Raw genomic sequence first — 27,292 nt, 5'->3', positions numbered from 1 at the left:
AAAAAATGGTTGAGTAATGCATATACACTGAAGTAGGAGATGTCCTGGTGGAGGGTGAAAAGGGACTCCATTGGAGATCTTTCTCCCTTTACATTCCTGGCCTAGTAGAGTACAAACTTTCTCTGCTTATTATTCATTTCTATATTGACCAATATCCAAAGCTGGCTGGCTGGTTGGTTCACAAAAATTAAAACCACGAGGTACAGCATAAAATCCGGAAGCGTAAGACCGCAATGCGTAAGTACAACTGGAATAAAACTGAACAGCGGTGCAGTGATTTAAAAATACAGATTTAAAACACTAGAGCAAAAAGGCTAGGATGCAGAAATACTGGGAAAATCAATTTATTTATTTATTACATTTCTGTACCGCCCAATAGCCAGAGCTCTCTGGGCGGTTCACAAAAATTAAAACCATTCAATGTATAAAACAGCATAAAACCATAATATAAAATACAACGTAGGTGCCAGGCAAACCTCTCCTGGGAGCTCATTCCGCCGCCAGGGCACCACTGCAGTGCAGGCCTTCCCTGCCTGACTTCCTTGGGCAGAGGCTCACAGAAAAGGACCCCTGAAAATGATGTTGGCATCCAGGCAGGTACATATGGGTGGAGGTGATCCTTGGAGGACCTGGTCCCAAGCCGTTTAGCATTTTGAATGTTAATACCAACTTTTATGAATTGGACTCTGTGGACTTGATGGCCATTATCAATTTTGCTGTCCTGTTCTGGACCATTATCAAAGGTAGCCCCAGGTATAACGCATTGAAGTAATTCAGATGACTCTTTTTTAAAAAAAAAAAGTTTTCTAATGAACAGGCTTTTTGGACAGTGGGTGCATCTAGCCCTTTACTGCCTTGTGTGGTTCCCCCCCCCCCAGCCATTTTTAGCCAATCAGTAATGAGAGCGCTCAGGAGTTGGACACGGGGCTATATCCCCACGGTACTCGTAAGAGAAACCTTCCGGGCCACAGTGCTGCTTGCAGAGGTTAGCAACGAAACCATGTAGGTACGGAGTTGGCGATCAAGAAAGTTACAGAACATCCTGAAATACTGGGGATTGAGGCACGGAGCAGGCAAATCCTTTTGCCCGGGTAGTGACAGCGAAGAGAATAATGCATCCCAAGGCATGCTGTGAAACCCAGCACCCAACCAAAGATGAAAGCGATCCGATGATAATGCCCAAGATTTTTAAAGTTTACAAGTGAAACCGCTGTCCAGCTGCAACTTCCAGACCAGTGAAGCGCGTTCCTTGTCGGGGTTCGATTCCAGCCCCTCGAATCTCCCAGTTCTAAAATGGGGGAAACGGCTGCAGAACAAAGATGGCTAGGCTTTTTGCCAGTTGAGGGCTGTTGTAGGAACTGATAGCAGTTAAGCGAGGCAGGGAAGGAAGCCCAACTGCAACGGTGAATTAATTCCACTTAATTCCTGGTGGCTTCAGCTATGCTCTTGAGGTTTCGAGAACTCTTGTTACTAAATAGGTTTGGGAGAGGATGTATTGGTGGATGATAGGAATAATGGTAAGGGCTTTTGAGGACCCCTGCCTCATATTGCTGTGCTAGAGGGACAGTGTTCTGAATTTTTGTTCTGAAAAAGCTATATTTATTCTGGATTCTTCACTGAAGATAGAATAGAAGCAACACGGAAGCCACTGGCCAAAGAAATCCGGTTAACAATATACTGTTTTGTCACCCTTTCCCCTGTGCCAGTTTGAAGGTTTCTGCTACGTTGGAACCAAGATTCGTCTGGGGGGAAATGAAAGCTGTGAGGCAGAGGACATAATTCTGGTACTGATCACATATTCCTGGCCTGAGCCTGTGCTCTGAGGCGCCTTTATTTCTAAGCTCTTCGCTTACGTCTGTCCACTTGAGCCACTGACTCAAGTTGTCCAGTGTAAAAACAAAACTAAAATGGATCCTGCAAACCTGAGTGGTGCCTAATCTACTCTTCCAGTCTTTCCGTGTATTGGTTGTCAAATAGTCCAGAGTTCCCTCTTCATGTCCTACTCATCCTCTTAGTGCAAATCTTCGATATCCAGAACCGTCTTCCTTCACCAATCGGTGGTTTGGATGGGTGGAGGATTTAATCCCAGACATTGGGATCGTGTCTTGCTTCCTGCCGGCAGAGGGCGCTTTAGCTCAAAAAATGGGACCTAAATCTCAAATTCAGAAAGCAGGTTTGTGTGTGTATATCTGCTAAGGTGTTGAATTGCTGGAAAACATTGCTAAACTTGACTCCCAAGTCCTGGAAATCTACAAGGGATTGATTGGAATGAAGCAGTAATTCCCCAACAAGACATTTTTGCATCATGGCACAGACAGCTACACGGAGTAGAGATTTGTGGGTTGCCTTTTTATTTTTTACTAGAACCCTGAAATCCACCAAATGGAGCCAAACCCAAAATACAAGACCCCCTATTCAGGTCTACTCAGAAGTAACTCCCACTGAATGGTGTTTATTCCTGGGTAAGCGAGCAGAAGATCGCGGCCTTCAAAGTAAAAAGTGTTTCCTGAGCACATTCCAAATAGGAATTTCTTTTCCGAACCTGAACTGAGCATTCACCTCCCCAAAAAAACATTCCTGGTTGTCCCAAACTTTCTTCACTTCGGCGGCTTAATTTAGCTGGGGAAAGTTGTTTTGTTTAATTCATTACGTATGTCTCCTGCTTTCCTCCCCTGCAAGGATCCCAATGCATCTTAATAATCCCTCCATTTTTTCCTCACAACAACCCTGTGAGGTAGGTTAGGCTGGCTGTCAGTGACTGTCCCAAAGTCACCCAGGGAGCTTCCATGGCTGAGCAGAGACTGGAACCCAGGTCTTCCTTGCCAATCTACCGGAAATCACGCAGTACAGCCAGATCTAACTTCCTCCCCTGTCCAAGACCGATTTCTCCCCGCCCCCCAACCAGAGTTGGGCCACTCAGGTTTATCTCCCAATCGGGCAAAATTTTATAACCTCCCACTTCACGAACTTCAGTTTTTGCTCTTGCACCTGCAAAACACCTTCACGAAGGATCAGAATATCCTAAACACACCACAGCAGTCTTGATTTGTGAGTTGTGGAACGGAACAGGCAGGGATTTTAACTATTTCTTCGAGCGGGCTTCTCTTTGAACGTCTGCAATCGTGCTTACCGGCAATTGGACCAAGAATCAAATAAAATCGCCGTTGCCACGTTCCTGGTCCATACTGAAATGTTCGGAAGTTCTGCGCAGAATGTCCTAAGCGATTTATGTGTTGGTTTTTGGTAAAAATCTGCTTTTCCCAGACAAGGAGTCATTCAACAGCAACTTCAGAATATCCAAAACATAAATAACCAGGCCTTAAAACCCCGGGCATTATTAACGATATTAATAAATAATTTTTAAAAGCATTTGATTTTTCTAATTCTTGATGAAATTCCTTCCTTAATGGCCAGTTTTTACTTTGTGACGGAGAGGAAGGAGAGTTGGAATTCTGCTGTTCATTGCAACATATTAAAGGGTCTTTTTCAACCCACCCACCTTCAAGGTGTTGAAATATCCTAGAGAAATGGTGAATGACCCAATACGGCAAGGTTTGTGCGGCCGGCATAGAGACCGGCCGCTTCTCCGCCTGAGATAGCTATTCCTGGATTATTCCACATTGCTGTGATCCAGGTTTGTTACACCATGAGGAAGCTCAGGAGCAGCACTCTTGATTGATTACATTTTATATCGCCCGATAGCTAAAGCTGTTGGTGGTTTGCAATGCTTTAAGCCGTAAAACAAAATGCAACCTATAAATGTTTAAAACTATATATTATAAAAATAACCAAACGGAAGTTAACAGCAGTGCAAAAATAATAAAACGCCATCCCGGATGAAAAGCAAACAAAAACAGAAACGCTTTGGGAAACAGTGAGGCAGCAAGCAAGCCCATTCCTGTACTGATCCGATGGAGAGAGGGAGACTCGGAGGCTATTAGCCAAAATGGCTTAATGGAACCTCCGTGTCCAGAAGCAGCCTACCACTAAATGCCATTTGCTCTTGGCTTTGTGCTCTGCTTGTGCCGATCTTGTTGCAATACTTGGAAACTGGATTCTGGGGCAAGAGACTCCGGGCCGTGAGACGCTGCCTTATGCCAGGGCAGGCGTCTCATCTAGCCCACAGAGCTGTCCAGTTTGGCCTGTGGCACACTCCAAGGCCACGCATCTTTCCCTGGCCCCATCTTCATGCCTGTTGTGACGCACTGAGCGGCGAGTGTTAAAACCGAATGAATGGTTTGTGTGAGTAGGGTGAGCCCACTGTCTTTGGGCTCTGGGCATGGACACAGCTGGCATGTGGCCCGTGAGAGGTTTCCCTAGTAGCCATCTCTGGGCCAAAAAAAGGCCTCCATCTCTGATCTTTCAAACTGCTGGTCTTTCCCTAAAGACTACGGAGAGATGACCCTTCGCCTAAAGACAAAGTAAGATTCCATTGTCACTGATGCTAAATAAAAACAACCGATTTAATTAGAAGGCTGTCCCAGGTCTCGTGTATTTTCCATTACCGGCTCCCTGATCCTTCTAACTGGGCACACTGGGAATCTAACCTGCATGCAAAAGAGGGCCCCTCCCCTCCCCCATCTTGATGTGAATTTAGGATGCCAGAAAAGGAGCTCATCTCTCCACGCAAGACTTTTAACGGGGGCATCACTGCAGCCTTACCTCTGACCGCACGGACGGTAGTCACAGCAAGTGGAAGCTACTCCGAGGGTAACCACTGGAGATGTTGCATCCGTGCAAGCGCCGAGATGGAAGCCTCCGTGTGGAATCGGGGCTAATCAGCGTTGTAAGACGCGGTGTGTTTTTCCGAAGGCAACTGTTCCGTAAATATTCTCCTGGGCTTTTAGTTCATCTTTCTGTTTCCATTCAAAACACAGACCAGTTTCCATTCTCCTCACCCGACATTTGACGTAAGGAAAACTCAAAAACCTTGGATACCCTGCAATTTATTCCTTTAAAAAAATATCTGCGGACACTTCCCTTGTCTCTGCCTTCCCTGACCTGGTGTCCTCCAGGTGTCCAGGACTACAAAATCCATCATGTCCAGCTGGCATGGCCCCTGGCAGGGGAATGATCTGAGCTGGAAGTAAGGGTGCTAGTTTTTCAGTGCATTCTGTTTAAATTTTTGCGTGTGCGAGGACAGCTTTCGGAAGACTTTTAGTTTGGAAAACCGGCAAAAAACCTGCTTTGATAAAGAATTTGAGCGAAACACTGACTTCCTTTTGTTCTTGCAGCAGAAAACGCAACAAAAATATAACCAAACTAGTTTGACTCATGGAGGCCATCTGCGTGCTAGTACTTCATAGTTTTCCAGCTTTTCCACAGATGCCCACTCTCCCTCCACCACCAACCCTTACCTGAGCCCTCCATGCAGGCTGGTGAGTCGCCTGGCCTCCTCTCTGGGCTCTCAGCTTCCCTCACCCCTGCACTTTCCTGCCCACAGGACTTACCTGAGGTTTCCTTCAACAATGATACATTTTAATGCAGCGTCTGCCACCCCCCAGCCGCTCCCTCCTGCTGTGTTTATATAGCCTTTTGCTTAACAACACAGTTCTTGGCATAGCTCAGAACCTCCAGTGTGCAAAGTTCTTCTCATAGCTCAGAACCTCCAGCAATGCCACTCATTGCCTTAGTGTTGTATATATAGATAGATAATCAGGGGGCCAGAACAACTTTCTTGGACTTCAGTTCCCATCCTTCCTGCCGTGAACCAAGCTAGCTGGGGTTGGTGGGAGTTGTAGTCCAGCACACCTGCAAGGCAGAATTATACCATTTCCGTACACACACCCCATGACTCTGTCTTTCCAATGTATTTCACCTGCCAGAATCAATATAAAATTCACCCAAAGCAAACAAAACCAGACGAGATTTAAGTGCTGGGCCGGGGGTGGTCTTCTTTCCTCAGCACGCTAGTATTTGCCCCATATATGGGCAAGGCTTGGAGTTCTTAAGTGACAGCTGGAATACGTAGCAGCTGGTGTGGCGTGAGACCCTTTCGGGCCAAGATCCGGTATCTGCCATCACACACACACCCTTCTCCATGGCTTTCTGTTGTCAGCTTTTCCTTCTAACCTTCACAGATAGCATCATCTTTGAGATGGGGCAGATTTGGCCCACCAGGCTGCCAGTTGCTGAACCCGTCCCCCAGCAGGGCACCAGAGAGGAAAGATCCTTTTTGCAGGCATGCCAATAACCACCTCTGTGACGCTCCCTTTTGAACTCCTGTTCAAAGCCGCGCGTAAAAACAACGTTCCGAGCGCTCCCTTTAATAAGCGGACCCAGGTGCTTGCGTGCCGACACGTCTGGAGCCAAAAAAGTACGGCCGCTGAGAAACGAGTGGCATGCTGAGGCAAACCCCAAGGTATGTAGAAATACAAAACTTTTTTAGAAAGGTGGGTGTGGGGGGGGGGGGGAGAACCCGAAAAACAGTCTGGTAAGGATTGAGCATGCTCCATGGCCGGTGGAAGCAGCAGAACATTACGTGGTGCTTTGGAGAAAGGCAAACAAACATTATAGTTTATAGCGGGGGTGTGAAGCTTCTTTCAGCCCCGGGGGCCGAATCTAATTTCGGGGAAGATGTCGGGGCCTGCTTTCCAGTTTTGGGTTGGGCCCCCGTGGCGAAAAATAGCAGCGTATTTTTGCTGAAAGACTTCGAGTAACCGAGGCTTAGAAGAGGCGCTTCATCTTAAGGTGAGATGGGTGGTGGGTTAGGGTTAGGGTTCGGGTTGGTTGGGAGAAAGAGGCAAGACTATCAGGGAACACCTGGGATGGCTGGATTCGAACCCAGTGCCTGGACTTCTGGGATTTTAGCCTAGATTTTAATGGTTGCTGGTAATATTATTTAGTTTTGGACTGTTTAACCTCTCCTTCCCCTCGGTTTCATTTTGAGATTTTATGAGAACGTCCGCCTTGTGGAAGGGACTCGCTGTTTTCATTCTTATTTTGGGCAGTGCTGTGCACCTCGGTGGCACTAAAGAAAGAAGGGTGTGTGACTTTTTGTCGCGAAATTAACTCCAAGAGCCTTTTGCGAAGGCAAACCACCCTCTCCGAGAAAACCGGATAGAAAGAGCTCCTGACCAAACAGGAATAGATTATCACTTGACTGAGCTTCCATTTTCAGAGGTAGTTTACCTGTAAGTACCACTGGGGACTAGATAGGTTTTTTAAGATGCCATCAACCTGAGGCCTTTGGAGGATTCACGCGTACGTTCAGATATATCTATTTCACTGGAAACGTTTCAGAATATTATTGTCCTTGAAGCAATAATCCACGTGCCACAGCTGGATATTCAGACACAAGTATTTTTTTTTAATAGAAAAGTTAGAGAGCGTATACAAGTTCCTAATAATAATCTCCGAGACCTTTTATGACGTGGTAGGCCGTAGAGCTGCAACCGGAGAGGCCCTTTTCAATAGAGATTATATTGTAGGCACACAGGGTATAAAAATAATGGTTAGCACGTAGACACAGCACGATCCTACTCGGAAGGAAGCCTTAACCACGGCCCTTTTACTTTGAGGTACGTGCGTACGCTGGATTCTTCCAAATGTGTCAAACTGCAACTAACCCCCAGGCAACACATCTGCAAGGTGCCCAATTTGAGAAGAGGTGTGTGTGTGTGATGCAGTTAGATTGCAATTTTGTGCCCACTTACCTGGGTAGGGTGACCCTATGGAAAGGAGGACCGGGTTCCTGTATCTTTTAACAGCTGTACAGAAAAAGGGAATTTCAGCAGGTGTCATTTGCATGCATGGTGGAATTCCCTCTTCATCCCGACAGTCCAAGCTGCAGGAGCCCTGCCCTCTTTTGGATCTGGTGGCTCTAATATAGCTCCTGCAGCTGTATCTGTTGCGACGAAGAGGGAATTTCACCTGGTGCTGCCTGCATACCAAGGACACCTGCTGAAATTCCCCTTTTCTATGCAGCCGCAGCCCTCCTTTCCATAGGGTCACCCTATACCTGTCCGTAAGCCTCTTTGGAAGTCCAGGGGGCTTACGGCTGAGTAGACAAATCGGGAATTGCACAGATTAAAAACCCCTCTTTTCCCAACCCAGCTGCCTCTGTTTTTATAGGAAATTATATAACGTCTAAACATTATGAGATGCAAAAGATATAGCTGCACCCCAGGGGCGTTTGCCTTGCACACTTTCTCTCTCTCTCTCTCTCACACACACACACACCTCTGACACCCTGGCAGAGTGGAGCTGATGCACCCCCCACCCACCCCCCAAAAAATGAATTAAAAATAAATTAATGCAACTTTCAATAGGAGGAGGCCTTCAATATTTATTTATTTATTTATCCGTTTTACATAACCCTAACCCCTCCCCTTTATTCAAATCGACCTCCGGGCGCTGTCCAATCACAAGCCGCTCCTCTTCTCTCAATGACACCCAGCCCCTCCTCCCTCTGTCTCTCTCTCTCCCCTTTCTTTCGCTGTTGTATGGGATGTGTGGTCACGTGGCCCCCCTCCGCGTTCGGAGGTGGGTGGGACCCTTTCCCATTCATAAATCCAGTGCCCTGTTTTATAAATCAAAATTAAAGGTGTTAAGAGAGGCGAAAAGGGGGGTTTCCCCGCTCAAATATATATCTAGATCTATTTAATCACCTCCGCAGCATTTCCAACCCCCCTCCTTGCATATGGGAATACATGAACTCCTGCTGGGTGAGTATTATTATTATTATTTTACTATCATTATTTAAATTTCTGGACCCATTCCCCCACCACCCCTTTCTCTTTTCTCTCTGCAAACCTTCAACCTTGCAAATGTTAAGATTGGAGATAAATAGTATCTCCTTTTTCTCTCTGTGTATCAGTATATCACCTCGTCTTTCCTCTTCACTTCCTCTTTCTTGCTCCCTTTTATATAGACTGTCTTGTCATATTTTACTCTTCCTTGCTTTTCTTCTTAAAAAGAAAAAAAAATCAGATTTTAAAAATAGGACCCGCTATCGCTTCCTTCCCCCATTTTTAGGAAATGGATCAAAGGTTGCTTGATGACACATGATATCGAAAGCTTTTTTTAAAAAAACTGTTGGTTGGATTTTCTGTAAAAGTTCTTTTTTTCTGATTCATTTCTTTTCCCCTTATTTATTTATTGTTCATCCTTTGCCCAGTTTTGCAATTAAACATGAGGGGGGGAAGGGGGGTGTATAACAAGGGTGGTAGTTCTGTCATTTAGGAAGAATAAAAATCAAGATTTAAAAACCAGAAGGAATCACACACACACACATCTACACAGACCTTTTTAGGAAATGAATGGGGGTGTTTGATAAAATAGGATATCTGATTCTTTGAAGCTGCAGTGTTGGCTGGTTTAAAAACCATTCCTTTATTTTGATTTATTCACCTTAAAAAAAAACACCTTTTTTTTTTAAAAAAAAAAAAACCTTCACCCCATTTTGTAATTGAACAAGGGGGCAGAAATGCTTTAGGAAGGTGTTGATGATGAAGGATGCACAGCTAGAATAATGTGTCTGGATTTCTGTTTAATTCGGTGGTTTGTTTTGGACGCAAAGGGTTTGGGGAAGCAGATTGTAACCCTATAGGATTTGCTTCACTGATATGTCCTGGGGTGGGGAATCCTTTACCTACAGAAATGAAATCCTATCTCTCTCTCTCTCTGGCACACACACACACATTATGCATACATGTAAAAACACAGTGAAATTGACCAAACCATTCCCTTTTTTAAAAAAGACTCCATGGTGAAATTGACTAATATTTCCTCCCTCTCTCTCTCTCTCTCTCTTTAAAGTGGGAAAGATAATACATTCAAAGCCATATGTTGTGTGTGTATGTGTATATATATAAATATTATATATGCATTTTTTTCCTGGTTACATTTCACCAGCCAGATGTCACACGCACACACACACACACACACATATGCAAACCCTTCTGCAAATGCAAATCCCAAAATGGGTGTGCTCCCAAGCACCAGAGAGGGGGCAGGAAATCCTAGGCACGCTTACCTGGGAGCAAGCTTCGTTGAACCGAATTGGACTGACATCTGAGTAGACCTGCTTGAAGATTTGCACCGTCAGAGCGGGGTGGGGCCGAGGGTTGTCACACTTAGGAAATCCAGCCCTCAGGACTGTGGTGCAGTTAGATTTGTGCACGTCTGCCTTCCAGCTTCGCCGTGTCCCCTCCTCCTGCAAACCATGGGGTCAAAACCTGTTCCCCAGAAGGGGAAATTATCCCCCCTCTCCTGAGATGCAGCAATTGTCTGAAACCAAACAGTCAGTCTCTAGCAGCCAAAAGACACCTAATGACTTTCCTTTTTCAAAACGAATAATAATAAGAACATAAGCAGAGCCCTGATGCTGGATCAGACCAAGGGTCCATCTAGTCCAGCACTCTGTTCATCAGCCAGGGATGAACAAGCAGGACATGGTGCAACAGCACCCTCCTGCCCATGTTCCCCAGCAACTGGGGCACACAGGCTTCCTGCCTCGAATACTGGAGGTGGCACACAACCATCAGGGCTAGTAGCCATGGATAGCCTTCTCCTCCAGGAATCTATCCAACCCCCTTTTAAAGCCATCCAAATGGGTGGCCATCACTACATCTTGTGGCAGTGAGTTCCACAATTTAACTCTGCGCTGTGTGAAGAAGTCCTTCCTTTTATTTGTCCTGGATCTCCCACCCATCAGTTTCATGGGATGATCCCGGGTTCTAGTATTTTGAGAGGGAGAAAAATGTCTCCCTGTCCACATTCTCCATCATTTTGTACACCTCTATCATGTCTCCCCTTATTATATGTCCCCAGGACAAATAATAAATAATACTACTACTACTAATAATAATAATTTTGACTGTATAATGTGATGGGGCTTACCAAGAAATCCAGGTGTGTTTTGTAGATCCTTTGGGGGGGGGGGAATTGGAGGGGGGTTACATGACATTTTTAAAAGCCTTCCCTCTTTTCGTCTTCTTTCTTCCTTCACTCCATCTGTATTTGTCCCATCTTTTCTCTCTGCCCCGGTGTGTTTTATTTTGGAAGGCGAGACAGAAATGTTAACTCCTTCACTGCCTTCGGTGACTCGGATGGCGTGCTCCCAGAAGAGAGGTCGATCCACAGCGATTCGGCTAAATAAGAACCTCCTTGTAAAGGGGCGCTCTACCACTGGGGCAACAGAGCCGAGGCACAGGGGGCAAACCGACTCGCTTCGTGGGCGGTGTGGAGTGAGGATTATAGATTCAAAGAGGCCCTCTCCTGCTGCTTGAGGCAAACAGGGTCACAGAGATGGGGTACTGAGTCACAAGGGAAGCGTTAAAAGGGGGTGGGGGAGCCCACATCTGGACGCATTCTACCTCTGATGTTGAGGACACAGCTGAGCCAGGGCTTGTACGTTTCCCCCAGGGGCAGCTTGCTGTCCTGCAGCCGGAGACAGAGCACTGGGTTACGTAGACCCGGCCTCTGAAGGCTTGGATCGGATTCTGATGCCTGCCCTCACCCCCCTAGAGAGCCAAAAGACCCCCCTGGGAGTTGAGGTGATAGAAACCTGCTTCCTCGCCATGAATAACAACCTCTCCAGTCCTCGTTTGCACGTCTCCATGGAGATGAAATTCTTGCATTATGATCAGTGCGGCTGTGGCGGGGAGGGAGAGGAAAAGCAGGCGTGCTACCATTCACCTCCCCCTTGCTGTGCATCTGGGGGCAGGGGGGGTTAATTGGGGGTGGGGGTCTTCTTATTCCAAACCACCGCCCCCCCCAAGCGGGCCTTGAACAAACCTGTTTTGAAACGTCCGGGCTCCGTAGGAAAGGCGCCTCTGAGGCGCATGCAGAGTGCCCTTTCCTCCTTTCGATTCGCCTCACGCCTTTTCTCTCCCCCAAGGGATTGGGGCACGTTGCCAGCCAGGGGTGTGTGGTTTAAAAATAAAATAAAAACTCAGGAATGATTTCCTCTCAATACGACGATGCAGGCCTTGGTCCCCGTCTCCCAAGCAGGCCTGGTCTGCCCCCGCCTCAGCTGCCCCTGTCGTCGGATGTGGTACGGCCCTTGTCTCATTCTGCCGAGGTGATAAAACTGACTGTCCCACATCAGGTGTGTGTGTGTGGACATACCTTTTTTTAAAACAACAACAACAACAACAACTCCTTTCTCACACCTGATGACCGGATGTTTGAGGCGGGGGCTTTTTAATCACCCCAATTTCTAGCTTCCCCCAATGGGGAGGCCTCCGGCTGTCCCGCAGCTGGACACAGCGCGCTGGGCTTTCTGCAAAATGGAACCACGTTTCGAAGGCATCAGGTTCGGAACACAGTACCAGCAGGTTGTACAGTAGCAGGGTGGTGGTGGGGGGGGGATTGCAGGGAGAGCTCAAAATAACCCCCCCTTTCCTCAAATAGGTACAACACCTGCAAGGGCTTTGCACAGCCTCCGGGCAGGCCTCTTCCATCCCTGTTGCAGCAGCTGAGGCCACGAAGCCGGCTGCTCTTTTCTAGTGGCGGCATCCGCCCTTCCTCACCCCTCCTCACCCTCCCACCTACCCCTCTCGCTCATCTCTTTCTCTCTCCTGGTGGGTTGCGGTGAGTCACCCCGGCTTGTGGGCTTCCAAGGCGGCTTAGCCTGCGTTCGGGTGGGTGGCTTTTGGGAGGTGTGTGTGTGTGTGTCTGGTTTTCAATTTAAACGGGGCTGGTCGATCCTTTCGCTGGCAGGGTGGGCGGCCGCGGGCGGCAGGCGAATAGCTGGCACATTTAATTTTTAATTTATTTTTTAACCCAGGGGCCGGCAACAGAGAGGAGCCATCTGGGAGTCTTTTTTCCCCCCCTGGAGGTGGCCGAGAGGCCTGGTTCGATTCGTTCTCGTTCGGCAAGGATCTGACATAAGGAGCGAAGCAGCAGGAAGCGAACGGAAAGAAGCTGAGCAAAGGCAGAGAGATAAAGACAGCATGCACAGCTACGGTCGCTGCCCGAAATCTTCCACCCTTTTCCTCGCCTTCTCCTCCTCCACCCTCCTCTAAGAAACCAAAACCCCAAGCGACCCACCTTTCATCTTCTTCCTTGTCGGATCTGAGGAAGCTCTGGTCCAGGCGCGGAGCCGGAAGATGGAGTCGAGGATGCTGTGAGCCAAACCAGCCATAATCCTGTTTTTATTATTATTATTATTATTTATTTTGGGGGGGTCAAACATGTGAGCTTTCCGGAAGACGGGATGGAGAGCTGGTGATAGAGCCGGGGAGAGGCAGACCGAAGAAAAGAAAACACCGAGGGGACACCTCCCTTTGATAAATGTATATCTATACATAATTCTTTCATTTCCCCGTTATTATTATTATTTATTCATTTGCGTGCCTGGCTTGTAGAAGGACCTTCCGACTCGACGACGGACAATGAACGATGAATTGAGTTCATGGGAGAACGCGACGGCCGAAGGCGTGACGGTGAGTGTGCGAGGCGTGCGAGGGGGGGCTGCGAAGTTGGGGGAACGGGGGGGCTGGTTGTTCTGAATGCCCCCCCCTCCAAAAAAGACCCTTATCTTTCCTCTTTCTCTGTACCTTTTCTTCTTTGGACCCAGCTTTTGAGAGGTGGAGTAAAAATAAAGGAGGCATGTGTGCTGTGTCAATGGCTGAAACGGCTTTTTCCCGACCTGGCTCAGGGATGATGGGCGTCGTAGTCCAATGCAGGTTGGGGAAGGCTGGGCTGGATTATTATGATGCGTGGGGTGGGTGGGTTATTTTTTCCCCTGTGCACTGCATGTCGATATAAAATGACATAAAATAAATGCCGTGTTAGGACTAGCCAATTGCTGAGCTTTAAATGTGCAATGTGTTGCAAGAAGGGTCAAAAGCTTTCCTCCAGGTCACGGGCGGCTGGAGGTCTGTGACTCAGCGCCCGCCCACGTCTCCTGGCTTCTGACGCTTCTCCACCTCGAGCCGGGCTTTGTAGCCTCCAGAGGGTAGAAATCCAACAGGTTCCGGAGTTGGCATTTCTGTTCTGCCAAAAGCCTCCTCGGTTGAATTCCTGGCTGTTTGGGCCTCTCGTTAAGCCTCTCGCTGTTCGGGGGGGAGGGGGGAAATGAGGGTGTTGTTATGGATGATAATGACCCTCTTTATTAGCTTAATCATTTCTATAGTGTCTGCACAAACGTCCATCCAACTAGATATGGGTAGGTCCCTGCCCTCACGGAGCATACAGTCTAAAATTTCTCACTGCGGAGACAGTGGACTCACTGACGTCCCGTTCTTTTCAATGGGGCAACTCTAAGTAGACCTTTCGTTGAATTCTACCCTTGTTGGTAACCCCTATTCACAGACTTGTGCGTCGTTTACAGCCTATAAAGGTTAGCCGTGCGTTGAGTTCAGATGGGGCCACGTGGAAATTGGCATCTAAACCAGCTTCTCCCCACTCCTGAACCCGGGCCCCTCCAGATCAGGTGTGTGCCGGGGAGAGAGATCAGCTCCCATCATCCCTGACTGCTGGCTGACGGGAGTTGTAGTCCAAAGCATGTCCTGCTTGTGGGTGCCTGATCGATAGCAGGTTGGCCACTGTGTGGACAGAGTGCCGGACTACATGGACCCTCGGTCTGATCCAGCATCTTATATTCTCTTCTTATATTCTTCTGTCTCCTCCCACATGTCCCTGCCCAGACCCTAAGATCATCTTCAGGGGTCTTTCTCCAGGAACCCCTGCCTAAGGACGTGAGGCGGGTGACTACCGGGAACAGGGCCTTTTCTGCTGTGGCACCCCGGTTGTAGAATGAGTCCTGCTTGTGGGTCCCTGGTCGACAGCTGTGTGAACAGAACGCTGGACTAGATGGACCCTTGGTCTGATCCAGCATTGCTCTTCTTCTGATGTTCTTAGCCCGGCTGCTCCCTTTTGCTTGCTAAATAGTGAATGAGAGATGTTGTTCTACATAGGTTAGGAGCCTGCATTTATCCAGGCTGGTCTCTATCGGGGTTCTGGAGCCAGCCAGCCAGGATCTCTTTGTTTCCTTCAAACCAAGGATCTAGCTTGAGGACGCACGCCTCCTGGGCGAGCCCAAAGGATCAAAGCACAGAAGGGATTGCCCATGGTGTCTCTGTGTGAGTCACTGCTCTGGTGCCTTTCCTCTGGGGATGGACACCAATGTGTCTCTGGCTGGCCGGGAAGGCGATAGATGCAGTTGGATCGTTTGATGCCTCCCTTGCCAGGGTTCCAGCCGAATTCCCTGCCCTCCAAGGAGGGTGCCTGTTGCCTCTCTTGCAGCAATGCAGTGCTCTGCGCTCACCAGTTTTGCAACTGAGCCCAGAACGTTGACTCAGGCAGAGATGGGAGGGAGGCCGGCCGGCCGTCTCTGAAGGCGGGGAATTCTTCGCCCCACACGCTCTAAAACAAGAGATTGCTTGGCCGAAATTCAGTTTCGGGGGCGCTCTCCAAGGCTGAAGGCCAGGGGTGGGTGGAGCCAAAGGTGATGGTGCCAAAACACTCAAAATGGCCACGCCCTGTTTCCCCTCCCCGAACCACAGATCTTTCAGTGGTTTTCTAAAAAGTTGAAATGTCTCTCTTAAGGTGTAAATCACTGGCAGGTATTGCCTTAATCTAAAATATGCTGATATTTGCCAGGCATAAAAATTGGGCTACTGAGAAATCAAAGCTTCTTCTTCCCCCCCCCCTTTTTTTTTTTTTTGAAGTTTAGTTCTGCTCAGAGTAAAATGGTGCTTCTACTACCATCGGAGACCCAAGGAGACGGGTCAATGCCATGATGAATGTGGGGAGAACCCCCACTGGGTCAGACCCAACGTCCCTGCAGGGGTCAAAAATCCCACAAGCAAGAGACAAAGCCCTTCGTCTTCCCCAATGATCGCTTTCCCAGCATTTTGTGCGGTCACGGAATGCTTGCAAACATTCCAACTGCTCCGGGTGGACGGTCGCCTGGAGTGTTCTGACAAATCATCCCGTTGTTTTTGTGAAGGGAACTTTAAAAAACACAAAAACCAAGTTGACTTCTCCCTCCTTTTCTCTTCCTCCTCCTCCCTTCACCCCACCTTCCGGCGTGTTCCGCCTTACAGACCGTGCCTGGCGAGGTCGACACCCAGGATGGGTACATGCTGCTGTTGGTGCTTCTTTCCATCTTTATCGGGGGCACCCTGGTCCTGCTCTTCGGCATCCTGATCGTCTGCCGGCGCTGCTGTGAGGCGGACCGTCGGCGCTCCAGGTAACGCAGGAAAGCAGGGATAGGAGATGTGAGACGTCCGGGGAGAAATCCACGTCGTGGTTTCCCCAGTTTTGTGTGCGTTTCCCCCGCTGCTTTCGGCGGCCCGCCAAAGCGATCCCCTGGAATCACAGCTGCAACCTGACGCCGCACTTAGAACTCAGGAAGACCCGGGTTCGAATCCCCATTTGGCCGCGGCGTTCTCCGGGCAAAGTCGAGTCAATCGCTAACCTCTCGGCCTGGCCTGCTCAGCAGGGTTGTGGGGTGGGTGAGGGAGCCGAGTCCCTAACGGGCCGTGGCTGGGGAACTTAGGTTCGGGTCTGCGTCGCGACTCGCGCGGACGCCATCGGAGGCACTGGTTCGTTCTCTCGCCGTGGTTGTCCTGCCGTTGCCGGACACGGATTTTGTTCTTTCCGACTTCAGAGGCACCGATGACCCGGAAAAAACCAACACGACCTACTTGGACGACTCACAGCCGGCACAAGGTGAGACACACACACACACACACACAGCTCCCTTTGAGTGGCAGCCCTCCATCAGGGAGGCCTGGCAGTAGCGACTCGGTTGCTAGGGAGGGGTTGCCGTGGAAACTGCATCCCCCCCCCCCCCCGTGCATCGCCTACCCACCAGCTCTCCCCGTGATGCTGTGCAGCTGCTTCCCCCCCACCCACCCAAAAAGTACCTATTGGCGGGTACCTCTGGGTTGGGTGAATTTGGGGACTCAGCCACCCTCACTTGGAAGAGGGGGAGCTCCCACGATACAGAGAGTCGACTCCGCTGCTCTGAGTGGGGGGATGTGAGGGTCATTTTGGATAGCTGCAATTCTTCGGTAGACAGAGACATAGGAGCGCCACAACCAAATGTTGCAGTAGGCTGCTCAGTGGGCCAGCCAGTCGGTCGTGCCTGCTTCCAAAATGTTCCATTCCATTCCCCCTTCCTCCTGGCTCTCTGTTCCACCCCCCCCCCCCCGAAAAAGTTGGTCAGCTTTCCATGGGCTGTTGAGCATGCTTAGGCCTCGTACTGAGTCAGAGCCTGGGTCCAGTATTGTCGCCACGGGCTGGCAGCAGCAAAAAGCTCTCCAGGGCTTCAGGCAGGAGTATTCCCAGCCCTACCTGGAGATGCTGACGGAATTTGAACCCGGGACCTTCTGCATGCAAGGGAAGAGCTTTCTCACTGAGCCCTGATTAGGCTGTGTGTGTTTTCACCCTAAAGCAGGGGTCAACAATCTGTAGGCCAAATCTCCAAATGTTTGGGCCTGCATAGCCAATAGCAGGGGATGATGGGAGTTGTAGGCGTAAAGGTTTGCAGGGCCCAAGTAGTCATATGTATATGAGAGGGAGAGAGAGAGACTGTGTGTACGTTGGCTTTAAAAGGAAATTAGACCTCAGGCGTCCGTGTCGCACCTGCCCAGTATTTTCTGCTCCGGGGGTGTTGAACCTCCTTTGCCTCAAGGGCCAAATGCGGCCCCCCGAGCTGCAAACACTCTCCAGTTGTGAAATAAAATCGGGATCGGCCCGTTTTAGAGCAAACTCGAACTCGTAACCCGCCCCCTCGGTGTGTTTGCCTGCCCTAGAAATCACCATCAAGGTGGACGATCCGGACGGGATGTCTGGTTGCAGTTACCGGGACGCGGAGAGCGAGCGGTTCCTGTCCTCCGGCAGCGCCACAGGGCGGCGGGTCTCCTTCAATGAAGCCGCCCTCTTTGAACACAGCAAGAAGACCCAGGAGAAGGGGAGGAGGTCAGTCTTGGGTTCGAGCGAGGGGCGGTTAGAGAGCAGGGGTGTGGAATTCAGTTTTGAGGATAGGCTCCCAGGGGGTGGGGGGGCGTTTGCATTCCTGGAGTGGGCGGGGTCAAAGGCAACAGGGGGTGGAGTCAAAACTATCAGCTGGTTTGGATGCTGGGTCCACCTTGCCCAGTCGTGTCCACAGGAGATTTGAGCAGCCCGGGCGTCGAACCTAAGACCTTCTGCATGCAACGTAGTGTGCTTTACCACGGCTATTCCATGCCTATGGGGGCTGATGGGAGTTGTACTTCAAAACATCCGAAGGGACCCAAGTTCAGAGAGGCTGATTTTAGCCGATCAGCAGCGTCCAAATCATAGAATCGCAGAGCTGGAAGGGACCTCTAAGGCCATCGAGTCCAACCCCCTGTCAATGCAGGACTCCACCTTAAAGCATCCCATACAGATGGTTGTCCAGCTGCCTCTTGAAGGCTTATAGTGTGGGACTGCCCACAACCTCTCTAGGCCATTGTCGTACTTCTCTAACCGTCAGGACATTTTTCCTGATGTTTTGTCATACTGCTCTAATCGTCCGGACATTTTTCCTGATGTTTTGTCATACTGCTCTAACCGTCAGGACGTTTTTCCTGATATCCAGCTGGAATCGGGCTCCCTGTAACTTGAGCCCATTATTCCGTGTCCCGCACATCTGCAGGATAGTGCAGGATTTGCGCTAGAACAACATTTAACAACCAGGCGCCCTCCAGATGTTTTGGACTTCAGCTCCCATCTGCCCCAGCCGGCATGGCCAATGCTCCAGGAGGATGGATGTTGCAGGCCATATTTCTTGGAGGGGCTGGGGAAAGCCGCACAAACCTCACAACAGCCTACCTCACTGGGTTGTTGTGAGGGTAAAGGGGTCATTCTCAGGACTCGTTCCCTGATCCTTCTACCTGCAGACGCTGGGGATTGACCCTGAAACGTTCCGCATAAGCTATGGTGCTCCCCTAAAAACGAAGGACTATTCTAGCCCTCATTGTTTTCAAAAAAAGGGCTGATTTATAGAGAGACATGGAATGCAGCTTTATCAAGCGTTGGGACCTCGGTGCATCTTGTGGTGGTTCTGCCACTGAGCTACCAACTGACCCCCTCAGATTAAAGCAGCCCATACCATGAGGACTAGCGTCTTTAAACGGCTGGTTTAAATCAGAACGTAGGAAGCTGCTTTATATCAGGACGGAGGATATTCGTCCGTTGAGCTCAGGATTGTCTCTTCCGGCTGCCCCAGCCCAGTGCCTTCTGGATTTTTGAGGACTTCAGTTCCTATCAGTCACAGCTGGCCAGCGTTCAGGAATGCTGGGCGCTGAAGTCCAAAACACCCGTGGGTCACCAATCGGCAGAGGCTTTTCTCGTCTCCTGCTCCGCGAAGCGTTTTGAGTCGGGCGTGCCGGGAATCGAACCCAGCACGCAAAACAGGGTCTCTGCCCACTGAGCCACCGGCCCAGGAGAAGGTGCCGTGAGCTTTGAACCCTTGTAAGAAGAGGGAGGTCCCAAAAGGCATCTATGAGCAGCCTGAGAGGGTGCAAAGACAGAGGCAGAGGATGCACACAGGTCTGTTGCCTAGTGGGTAAAGCACCTTTTGGAGCTGTTTTCACCGCCGACGCATCTAACCGCCTCCCGCTCTTCCCCGGCCAGGTACACTCTGACGGAGGGAGACTTCCACCACTTGAAAAACGCCCGCCTCAGCCACCTGCCTCTGCCCCCTTCCGCCGCTCTCAAAATCATCACCATCCACGAGTGCGAATCCAACGAGAACAGCATAGCCATGACCCCTCGGCGGCCCCCCGCCAAGCCCAGCCTCGCCATCTTCCAGGTGAGTCCTCGAAACTGGGCACCACATCGTCCTGGCTGCTCTGCCGCCGTCCACCCCTCTGAAAAACCAAGCTTCTAGTCCTCTTCGTTCCGATTCGACTCGGAAGCGGGCTTCATGCCAACTCGTTCCTCTAGCTCCGTTTTGTGGCTCAGCCTCTTCAGGGGCGCTGCAACTTCTCCTGCTGCCATCTAAATTTAGAGTTGCAGGCCCCGTGCGGCAGGGCGTTTGCCTTTTCCGACTTGAGTTGCTCTTTAAAACGCCGCGTTTCTCAGCCTGCCCCAACCGGATGCTCTCCAGATGGGTTGGTTTGCAACTATAGGGATAAATAATATTCATAATCCTTCGATGGGCCCATGGGTCTGTGCAAGGTTTTGAATTTCGCAGCAGGCCTTCTCCTAGACTGACTCTGCGACTCAGTCTTTCTCAAAGGTCCCTGGCCTTTCTATTGTGTCTTAGAATCATAGAATAGTAGAGTTGGAAGGGGGCCTATAAGGCCATCGAGTCCAACCCCCTGCTCAATGCAGGAATCCACCTCAAACCATCCCTGACAGAGGGTTATCCAGCTGCCTCTTGAAGGCCTCTAGTGTGGGAGAGCCCACAACCTCCCTAGGTAACTGGTTCCATTGTCGCACTGCTCTAACAGTCAGGAAGTTTTTCCTGATGTCCAGCCGGAATCTGGCTTCCTGTCACTTGAGCCCCTTATTCCGTGTCCTGCACTCTGGGGGGATCGAGAAGAGATCCTGGCCCTCCTCTGTGGGACAACCTTTTAAGTATTTGAAGAGTGCTATCATGTCTCCCCTCCGTTTTCTCTTCTCCAGGCTAAACATGCCCAGTTCTTTCAGTCTCTCCTCACAGGGCTTTGTTTCCAGACCCCTGACCATCCTCGTTGCCCTCCTCTGCACACGCTCAGCTTGTCTGCTTTCTCACTCTCCACGTTGTCAATTTTCCGCAGCCCTCGGGAGGCACCTTGCCCCAGACGGCGCTAACCACCCATGCCATGTGCCCTAGCTCAGCCTTGCCCGGGGACACCTTCAACTCCACCGTCGAGGCCGGCTCCACCGTTTCCTCGGACTCCGGCGATGGCGTCTCGGTAGGTCGATCCAGCCGGCGGGGTCGTGATCATTTTTTGAAGTACCATGGGGCCCATGAAGCAGGATGTTGGTGGATCAGACAGATCTACCGCACGGCGCGTGTCTCACCCACCCTCGTTCTTTCTCTCAGCCTGACAGCGCAGCCAGGAGTCCCAAGGGAGCTGGCGCAAGTGGTGCGGTCCCCGGAGAGCCCTCGCTGCCCCCTGCCCAGGGCGCCGTCCTCCATTTCTTCACCCGCTTACGCCGTCACGCTAGCTTGGAAGGCGCCAGCCCCTACTTCAAGATCAAGAAATGGAAGCTAGAGACAAGCCAACGGGCTTCTAGCTTGGATACGCGTGGTGAGTAACCCGGCAGAATGGGCAAACCGATACACAGGCTGGGTACCCCTGAACGGACAAGGTTAGAGAAGTACCTTATAACCGGGGCAGACGTATTAGTCCGTCTGCCCCTGAACTGGGGTGGGGTGTGTCTGTGTTAGCATTTCTCTAAGCATCACCACAATTCCTTCTGTGAAATGGGCGTTTTGGTTTCCGGGGGGGGGGGGGGGGCAAACTTCCGATCCAGCATTTGGGACACAGGCTGCCTCGTATGTTCCGTTCCATGGCCATGTTCTCCGAAATGGTTGTTGGAGCAGAACACTGGGGGCTGAAAAGAGCGGTTTTGTGGCAATTCGGCGCTCGGTTTTCTACTTTGGGGTCTTGGGTACAATTACTTGTCTTTGATCCTCACTACTTTGCCTACCGAAATGGCGTTTTAAGACTGAGTGTCAGCCCTGACTTTCTGTCACATGCCGGCAGCCTGACACACAACGCAAAACCCTTTCTTGCACTAGACAAGGTTACGCAGCTTAGCTTTCCAGAACTCTCGGCACAACATTGACAGACCACGATAAATAGCCGAAGCAGAGGCTATTGGCATGTTGCTTTGTTCATTTATTATCCTCCCAGGATTTTATGGAGGCAAAGTGACACAGTGGTACATTGTTTGAATTATAGCGGGGAGAAGCACAGGAGAACTCCCTTCAGCCCCCTGAATTTTCGCCAAATCATGCCCTCTTTGGTAGTCTTTAAAAAAAAACAACCCAGTCACAAAGGGTCCGAGAGCCACCGCCACCCCTGAAACCGACTGCAATTCGAGTGCTGTACCCTTAAAGTAGAGAATGCAATGTTTGCTTTGCAGCCAATTCCCTGCTTCCAAATGTACCAATACCGGGTTTGGAAGCTTTGCTTTTCTCTTCCCCTCTCAGGGTCCCCCAAGCGACACCAGTTCCAGCGGCAGCGGGCCGCAAGCGAGAGCATGGACCAAGAGGATCGGGACCCCCACCAGACGGACATCATCCAATACATTGCTCGGACGGATGACGTGGTTTTCCGTCCTGTGGCAGGGCCTTTCTTACCAGCCCCTGCTAGCCCCTCACTATCTATCGGCAGGTATTTTTCAGTAGATAAGTGGGAAAGGAAAGGGTTGGGGTGGAAAAAAAGGCGGCTACGTGAGTATTTTAAGCATGCACAGAGTGTTTTCTCCCCTCAAATGATTGGAGCAGGGTGTTGCCTCCACCCCTTCACACGCACCCTGGAGAAACATTTCCTGGAAAAGGGGTGCCAAAAGGTGTTTGACGAGAACACTTGGTATCTTGAGCCAAATCAGTAGCTGAAAACTCAGCTGGTAGCGCACTGGTGTTCCCTCCCTTCCGCACCAAATTGGTTTGTAATGTATTTATAAAACACCTAGAATGAGATGGTACAGTCCTGAACTGGAAGCATGGGCTATACTGGTTCAGGCTGCAGGATACCTTCTTTTCCAAACCAGCAAAGACTCCCTCCCTGCAGCAAATAAACTATTATAGCTATCCCCCACCCACCCAAACTGATGTCCTCCAGTTGTAGTTCAACACATCTGGAGAACATCAGGTTGTGGGAACAGCTATTACTATCACTTCAGGGAGGGGTGGGGGAGTTGTGTCCCAGCCAACGTTGGGGAAATATTCAGAAGTGCTACGTTGGCCTATCCGTGGGCTTTACACTAGTATGGGATAGTATCCATTGTTAGTCCTTAACTCTCATTCATTTCAATGGGTCTACTCTATGTAGGACTACGGTTGGAAACTACCCAAGGTTTTTAAATGGCGGTGATGATGTTTTTAATGGGTCGTGGGATTTACTACTGACGGTTTAAAGCGGTTATATTTTTGTACATTGGTTGTATATTATGCTGTTAATTTTTAGGGGTGTAATCTTTGTAAACTAGCTAGGTAGCTTTGACTGTCGGGCGGTATAGAAATGTCATAAATTGAATAAAATGAGGTCATGGTATGTTAGATTGCGGTAGCCAAACTTTAGAAAAGGAGCACAAAAACTTGCCTTATACCAGGTCAAATGAGTCATTTTCCCCACCCCATTTAACTGGAGATACTGGGTTTGGGGCAAAGAGTAGTTTCCCTTCCTGGTTTCTGAGGCGTGAGGGGCGTGCTCCTTCCTACATAAATGTTGACGGTGGGGTCGCTGAAGGTGAGGCTGAGTCGAGCCTGCCTTTTCCCGTTTTGCTGTCGTTATCTTTGTCCCGTGTTCCGCATGTGCGTTAAACGAGGAACCCCGAGAGCCAAAGGTATCCCTTGCAAATTGTCCCTTTGTTTCCCGGCTACAGGTTAGAACCGTCCGAGCCGCCCAGCCCAGCCCCACCTGAGCCCCCAGCATCAGAATCACAGCCCACTCCCCCTTATCATGACATTTGGAGCCTGCGAGCATCGCTCGAGTTGTATGCTTCGTCGGAGCAGGGTAATGACCGGGACTCGGTACGCAGCGACGGCGGGGAAAGTGTTTCCTCAAGTAGCGGCCTACTCAGCTTTCCATCTTCCCTGGCAGATGAGGCCGAAGAAGGAGATGACAGACCCTGGGGGAAACCCAAGCAGGAGAGTGTGGAGTCTGAAGCAGGGACACGCAAACTCTTGCAGATGGACAGCGGCTATGCCTCCATTGAAGCTCCGAGTGGACGAGTGGGCGAGGACCAGACGGCCTCGGAGAAACGTTATAGCTTCACCAGCGCTGGGCGCAAAGCCACCATCTTTGAGAGCTTTGAAGAGCAAGAGCAGGAGCCGGCTGAGGAAGAGGAGGAGGAGGAAGGAGGGGCGGTGGGCGGGCTGCCCCCACACAGTCCGCTCGTATGGGCCCCGTACGGGCAGCTGTTCCCCACTCGGGAGGGCCTGCCCCGCCGGGACTACAGCATTGACGAAAAGACCGATGCCCTCTTCAACGCCTTTGTCCGCCACGACCCTCAGTTTGACGAGTCGCCCCTGCGAGCCAAGCACCGTTCCCGCACCCACTTGCGCAAGCAGTGGCAGCGGACCAAGCAGTACAGCGACCCGGGCGTCCGCTACCCTCCAGCGCTGGAGAGGCACCGGACCCCATTGAGGCGGGGCGACAGTGTCAACTACCCACCCGAGGGGCGCTACCAGAGCACCTTGCCCCGGATCATCAGTGCCGGGGACGAGGAGGTGGCGTCGCCAGCTGCAGAAACCAGCGACAAAATCCAGGTGATTGAAGAGGAACCACCAGAAGAAGCCAAGGTGGTACCTGACCCTTACGGCGGTAGCTGCCCCGAGGGCGGCCAGTGCCCAGGGTTGGGCCACCTTGGCATGGAAGTGATGGACAAAATTGCCGGGGGGCTGGAGGACAGGTTCTACGTGCACTTGAAAAAAATGAGAGAGAGTCCAGAGTGCATGGTGGCTGTGGCCAGTGCGTCCCCTGACCACAGCCCGGAGTAGTCGGAGCAGGGAAGAGCAGTCAACCCAGGGTGAGGTGGCCACATGTCTCTCTCTGTCCCCGGTGCTGGTAGTGCCCAAACGGGAATGTACCAGCCAACCGGGTCATAAGGCACTCCAGGGGTGCGAGGGTGAGAGGGGCTACCTCGGAGGACCGCAAGCGGCGCTCTCCATTGGGCGTCCCTGCTTGGACAGGTTCCAGACGGGGTACCCCGCTATGTTCTCGGTAGGCATATCTCAGTGGGATATACCCTCCACAGTTGAAGGTACAGGGAGGGGGGGTCCCTTCCGAGCGGATGTCCCTGTCTACTGCCAGATGACGGAGTCCGCCAAGGATTATGGGAAGCCTGGCCCAGCCGTGTCCATCCAAGCCTCTCCGGCATACCCGAGATGGTGGAGGAGCGAGCCACAAGCTGACCTTTCCACTTGCAAGGGCCAAGGAGGATGGAATCTTGCTGTTGGAGGAGACCTCTGCTCCCTTCTTGCTAGCACCCCAAAGGGTTCTCCCCCCGCCCTTCCGAAGCAGGTTTGCCAAAGCAGGCGTATCTCTTGCACAGCAGTTTTAAGGGGCTTTTTTCCCTTACTAATAGTAAAGACCCCGAAACCTAGCGGAGGCCTGACTTTTACCTCACAATGTTAAGAGCTGGTTGTAGCAGATATTACGACTCCTTCACCCTCACTCTCTCTGGTTTTTTTTACAAGCAATAACCGTGTCCTTTCCTCCTTCCCCCATCAGTCTTTGGATGTCCTCGTGGTGGGAGGTGGGGGCCCTTCGTTTTCCAGATGGGACAAGAAACCAGGCCCGGTTGCTCGGCCCCGACTCTCCAGTCTTCTTTTTGAAGAAGTTCCCCCCCCCCTTTTGCATAAAACTGGACTTGAAAAAAGCTGACACTTTATTGGATGGAGAATTTCTGACTGTGTGTTACTGCACAGGCTTGGATTCCCTTGTTAATTTGGAGCGGGGAGCACTGTTTCGGGGGAAATTAAGGCATGCAGCTTGAAGTGGAAGTAGAAACACTCCCTTTTGTATACAGCTCATCCGTACATCTCTCCTCAAACCACACCTTGGAGCTCGTGTGTCTGTATTTCTCCCCCCACCCAAACTTCAATTCGGGGTCTCCTCTCAGAGCTTAGTTGTCCAGAGCTCCCAAAAAAGGGCCTGGTGCAAAGATACCAAATTGCATCCTGAGAGAAAGGAGGGTGGAGTGAAGCTGCCAAACACCTCGAGTTTCTAGTCCTTATGAGTTCTGGATCATAAAAGGAGAAGGAAAGTATTCTCCTGTTCTAGGAATCCCGGTTTAGCTCTTGAAGCATGAGATAAGGAGATAATTGGGTTCTTAATTAGGAGAAAAGCATGCAGGCATTGAAGTCTGGTGCCATTTATCCTTCCATTTCCACAAGCACTTTCTTTCTTATTCTTCTGCAACCAGTTGCAAACTACAACTCCCAACATCTCTTATGATGAGAGATGTAGTCCAGCACAGCTGAAGGCTAGCAGATTGGGGAAAACCTTTACTTTTAACCTGATTCCACAATCCCTCCCTCTCCGCCCCCTCCCCCCCCCGACAGAAATACAAGCAAAGAGGGTGCATTTATTTTTGCTGTATTGTTTTTTAAACCTATTATTTATTTGTGGTGTGTATGTTTTCGTTTCGTTTTTAATTACAGAGGCTGATTGGTTGCAGTTATACAGAGCAGCCTTTCCCCAAATCTCGTGCCTTCCAGATGTGTTGGAGATGCTAAAAGTAGCAGTCCAACACACCTGGGAGATGTGGGTGTATGAGAGATTTTTCTTTTTTAATTTAATTGCGGCAGGATGGACGAGGGCAAATGCAAAACAGTGAGCGGAGGTGGTGGAATGCATGCATCAAATCCCTATTTCCACCCACCCGGCAGCGCAGGGAGAGTTCAAAGGACCTGGAATAATCCAATTTCTTTTATTCCACTCTTTCCCGTTCAATGCTTTAAATATTTGCATGCAAGCACAGAGGTTGCGGGTGCCCGGTTATTTTCAGTGTGTATTGGGAAGGGGGGTATCCCTCTTGTCCTTTTGACATCCAAAGAGCATATGGAGGTAGGGGAAAAGAAATAAGTTTTGCAAATTAAATCTATGGCGGAAGAGGAGCGGGTGGGTCAGAGAGGAAAGGCAAGCCTACATAAATATATTTCCCCAATGTTTTGGGTTATTGCACCAAACTGCTGTCCTTTCTTTTGGCCGGCGGCTCAGCTGGGGCGAGCAAAAAAACGCATCCTCTACCTAGTGTGCTGGGGCGTACGACGGAACACACATACGCATACACACACAGAAACCACCCACAAGCCAAACTTTTTTTCAGAACAGACTTTATTAAAAACCATGTGCCAACAGCTGGTGTTCTTTCTTTGTGCGACATGGAGAAGCCGGGGGGGGGGGGGGAAGGAAGAAAAAGCCCCCAGGGTGATCCATGTGTGTATCTGCAAGAGGGGGAAGAGGCCTTGGCTACAGTGCTATGACAACATCTTGTGTGGCTCCTATTCCTTGTGTGGCTGGAGCTGAAGGGCCCAGTATCACACCCAATGTTTGAGCTCCCCTTGCCTGCAGCTCTTCCATCCTCGTGCATAGCCTCTGAACATGGGCAGAGTGAGTCGGCCTCACTACAGCGTAGCAGCTGGAATTTGAGGTATTCTGGGGAGCAGCAGTTGTTAAAAGGAAATGGAAGAGCCCAGTCT

General features: G+C 50.4%; 1 protein-coding gene across 1 annotated transcript; it reads left to right on the top strand.

Annotated features, from left to right (window-relative positions):
- The first annotated feature begins 13,181 nt into the window (after positions 1-13,181).
- CBARP (CACN subunit beta associated regulatory protein) lies at positions 13,182-24,671 on the top strand. Its single transcript, XM_063146916.1, has 10 exons — positions 13,182-13,241; positions 13,314-13,391; positions 15,999-16,144; positions 16,565-16,626; positions 17,715-17,880; positions 19,558-19,735; positions 20,688-20,825; positions 20,957-21,164; positions 22,073-22,256; positions 23,470-24,671. Exons 2-10 carry the CDS (start codon positions 13,341-13,343, stop codon positions 24,584-24,586), a joined length of 2,250 nt encoding a protein of 749 aa, XP_063002986.1. The 5' UTR covers positions 13,182-13,241; positions 13,314-13,340; the 3' UTR covers positions 24,587-24,671.
- The last annotated feature ends 2,621 nt before the right edge of the window (positions 24,672-27,292 follow it).

The sequence above is a fragment of the Elgaria multicarinata genome, chromosome 23 (assembly GCF_023053635.1).
Source record: "Elgaria multicarinata webbii isolate HBS135686 ecotype San Diego chromosome 23, rElgMul1.1.pri, whole genome shotgun sequence".
In the NCBI taxonomy this organism is placed as follows: domain Eukaryota; kingdom Metazoa; phylum Chordata; class Lepidosauria; order Squamata; family Anguidae; genus Elgaria; species Elgaria multicarinata.
The sequence above is the reverse complement of the archived record's forward strand: the minus strand, read 5'-3'. Positions and strand labels throughout refer to the sequence as shown.